Source organism: Pinus tabuliformis, chromosome 6 (assembly GCF_031772625.1).
Source record: "Pinus tabuliformis cultivar Carrire ecotype Pingquan chromosome 6, CPIR1, whole genome shotgun sequence".
Classification (NCBI taxonomy): Eukaryota; Viridiplantae; Streptophyta; class Pinopsida; order Pinales; family Pinaceae; genus Pinus; species Pinus tabuliformis.
Genome location: NC_142292.1, coordinates 1,234,693,475 through 1,234,697,497, shown reverse-complemented (window position 1 = coordinate 1,234,697,497; position 4,023 = coordinate 1,234,693,475). Strand labels below are relative to the sequence as shown.

The 4,023-nt window shown below is 38.4% G+C and overlaps 1 protein-coding gene across 1 annotated transcript; it reads right to left on the bottom strand.

The window, feature by feature from the left end:
• Nucleotides 1-2,626: 2,626 nt before the first annotated feature.
• LOC149263152 (E3 ubiquitin-protein ligase PUB23-like) lies at nt 2,627-3,262 on the bottom strand. The gene has a single exon (XM_089386591.1). It carries the CDS (start codon nt 3,260-3,262, stop codon nt 2,627-2,629), a length of 636 nt encoding a protein of 211 aa, XP_089242717.1.
• Nucleotides 3,263-4,023: the final 761 nt, after the last annotated feature.

Sequence of the window (4,023 nt, the reverse complement as noted above, 5' to 3'; positions counted from 1 at the left end):
TTCCTTTCCTTCCACAGAAAATTTCATGAAAAGTTCTTGAAAATTAAAAGCTATTGTACCCAAGGATTGTAGCCATTGGACTCCTAGTACAACATCAGCACCTCCCATTGGAATGGAAAGCATTGGGCTAGTCAATACATATTCTCCCATGGATAGCTTGATATTATGGCACTTTCCAGAACAATTTATTGTTCCTCCATTTGCAATCATCACTTGACACTCTGGTGCTGGATATAGGAAGCAATTCAATTCTTTTGCTACCCTACAATGAATAAAATTGTGGGTGCTTCCTGAATCAATCAACACTATTACCTTTTTCTTCTTGATTTGTCCTTCTATCTTGATGGTTTGAGGAGTGGTAATTCCCGCCAATGCATTACAAGATATGGTCGGATTTATTTGTTCTTCATCTAGGCTTTGTTCCTGGAATATATCCTCTTCTTTTGACCTTTCTTGCTCCTTTTCTTCTTCCTCTTCACAATCTATGTAGAATAATTTCTTCTCAGCACACTTATGACCTTTTGTGTATTTGCTATCACAATTGTAACAAAGCCCTTTTGCTCTTTTTTCTTCCAATTGTTGTGGTGTCAACCTTGTAGGTTGTGGAAGACTATGGGCAACAACACTTCCGTCTTTATAGTTGTGAATGGTATGCTTCCTAGTTGCCATAATTTTGCTTTCCATTTTTCTTGCTAACCTGAATGCCTTCTCTAATGAATCAGGTTCCCAAAGGCGCACATCATGTTGGATATTATCCTTTAAAGACCCTATGAACACATCAATCCTATGCTCCTCTGGAATATCTTTTACCCTTATGTTCAATTTTTGGAACTCCTCAATGTGCTCCATTATTGAAACCTTTTGTTTGAGACTTATCAATTGGCTAAAAAAAGTGTTTCTTTTTGTATCCTCATAATGTGCTATCAATTCTTCCGTAAAAATTGCCCAAGTGATAAATTGTTTACGAGAACAAAGCCATTGATACCATACAAACTGATTTGGTTCCAAATATAAAGTTGCCATACGTACCTTTTGTGTGTTTTGCACATTATTGAGATCGAAGAATTGCTCCATCTGTAATATCCATGTGGCGGGATCCTTGCCATCAAACTTCCTCATATCGATTTTTGGAACATGGTGAGTCTTCGATCCAACATTAGAGTCTATGGAATCATGATTAACATTTCTTTTGTTCTCATCATGAGTTTCCTTTAGTACTCTTTCACCCTTAGTGACCATTTCTTGTAGCAACTTATTCATATTTATCTTCAATTCTTCCATCTTATCATCCATGCCATCAATTTTACCGTCCATGCCATTCACCTTAGCTTCCATGCCATCCATCTTAGCTTCCATGCCCTTTATCTTAGATTCCACGCCATTTATCTTAGCATCTGTTAGCTTTTGTGAGCGTGACATTTGTTGCACTTGTTCTTGTAATTTTGATATATCATGTAGCATTTCTTCCTCTTCTTCATGAGTCATGCTAGAGCTTTCAGGTTCCTTACTAGGTGTTTGCATTTTCTTTCCTCGGGGCATCAGTTACCGATAATAATGCTTTACTATGCCTTTTGAATTCCTTCAAACCAAGCTTATGCAAAAATTAAAAAAAAAAACTACACACCTTTTTTTTCTTTGTAGAAGCCTGATATTGAATCTGATGTATCTCTGTAATTTCGAATCATCCAGTTCTGAAATTTTGACCTGTAGTAGCCTTCTATGTCCTCTTTCCAATGCCACTAGTCTGATCCAAATTGGATTCTCCAAGAAAGAGTTATGCACAATCTCCTGCAGTGACCTGATTATAGACTAGTTCAGTAGAGCGAACTTGTACGAAGTGCCACGTGTCACTGTTTCAACCTTTGACTCTGAAAAATATATAAAAGAAAACTGCAGTCCGTCCTCTTTCTGTACCTTCTTACAAAATTTCAATCCGATGCTCAGAAAGAAAGTTATGACGATTTTCCCCAGGTCACCTGTTTTGAGTGTAATTCAGGAGTCTGCAAAAAGACCAACTTCCTCAGATCATATCTCCGAAAATGTCGCGCGAAAAGCTCTGAAATTCGGACCCAAGGTTCAGTGCGATTTCTTCTCAAATGGGTTTTTTTTGCGACTTCTGAAACGTCACAGAAAAAAAGTTATAGCGAAAATTCCACGATGACCTGTTTGGAGCAGCGAAACCCTAGAATCCAAAGCTCTGATACCAAATGTTATGAAACCAGCTCAAGAAAAGATAGAAAAGAGAGATCAACGCCTTAGAATTCAGCCTCTTCGAGGGGGCAACCTCCTTTACATTACATAAATGAACAATTCTTGGATGATTCAAATGACAAAACCTCCTTTCTATATATAGGAGTCTAAGGAGTCACAATATAATCCAGCCGACCTAACAATAATAATATAAAGCCACAAAAATAACAATAGAGGGATTCTATGGGCACATTAATAACAATATGGGGGGAAATGGGGGCACAACAATATAAATAAGGGGTATAACTACAATAGTAATGGGGTAATCACTAGTATTATAGGGACCCAACATACACAGTTTAGATAGAGCCCCGCACTGAAGCATCTCCCGAAGAATGAACGCATTTGAAGAATATGTGCAAAGTGACCAAAGGATTCACACTGCTTTCTTAGTGGCAGTTTCTGAAACCCTAATAATCTTCTTCGAGACTACAGCAATACCCATAGCGTGATCAGCCATGGCAGCCCTTCCTTTTGCGTAGTCCACTAGCATGTCCAACAGATCTAAAATCCTTTCACACTTGGGCTTCTCGGCATCTGGAAGTAATTCGATTAGAGAAAATACAGCGCCTGCCTCGATTGCCAACAATCTGTTCTTTCGGGATTTCTTACATATTTCTATGAGGACAACCAAGGCGGCCACGGTTGCCTGATGGAAAACTTCACCCGTTATGAGTTCTAAGAGCCCTTGGAAAATATCAATCCTTTCCCTGGCAACAAATTCCCAATCAGATATCCAAACAGAAACCTTCTGCATTAAAACCACCGTGTGAAGACGAGCTTCAGTGGTTCCCTTCTGCAAGATCAAGGCCATTGACCTAATGAACACTGTCTCTGTCAGTGATTTTGCAGTTTCGTGGGTTATAGGAATCAGATGCAATATACCCAACGCTTCTTCACAAGCCCCGAAATTTTCATTCTCGTTCTCTTCATAAGAATAAGAATTGATCAGAGAGGCCAGAGCATGACGTGAACCAAACGCAACAATGCACTGACGGTTTGCTAAACCCATAGATATTGAAAACCAAAAGCATACCTGCTTCTGTCCATAAAAAATTTCAAGAATTTCATTCCAATGGATCAAGAATTTCATCTCTATCGATTCTTCTGCTCAACATAACAACAACAAAATAGAATCGCCAGGATAAACCATGCAAACACTCTTTTAAAAAAAACATAAATTAAATTCAAAACAGAGAAAAACACAACGAAAATAAAACAATGTAAAATCCAAAATGCATGGCCATGCAACAAAGAAAATAAACTTGAACAAGAAACAAGGCAAGCCAATGCAATGCAGAGTATTGAAGAAAATGATGAGATGAAAGTGAGAACGTGCTATGTGAGATGCTTAATACTAATCAGTGCTTGCCAAAAGCTAGGGAAGAAGAACAGTGCTTGCCAAAAGCCAGGGAAGAAGAAGAAGAAGAACAATTGGCAGGGAAAAAGCAGTAAAAATATCTTCAAGAGTGACATAAAAGAATGGAAAAAAGCAGTAAGGCAACTCAACTGATATTTGGAAAAAGCAGTCACAATTCAAATCAACAGTTGAAAGTGTCTCACCTGATCGAACAGATCAGGGTAAAAGTGTTGAAAATTGTTGATGCATAGGAAAGGCCTATCGGCCTAAATATGCTAAACTTAATCACCCTGTCTCCATCCTCTTCCTATTATTTCTCCCATCTCCTCCTCCTATAATTTCTCCCATGGTTTCTTCTCCTACTTCTGCTCCCCGTTAAACTCAACATCTTTTCCCACAAGTCAAACTCCAAT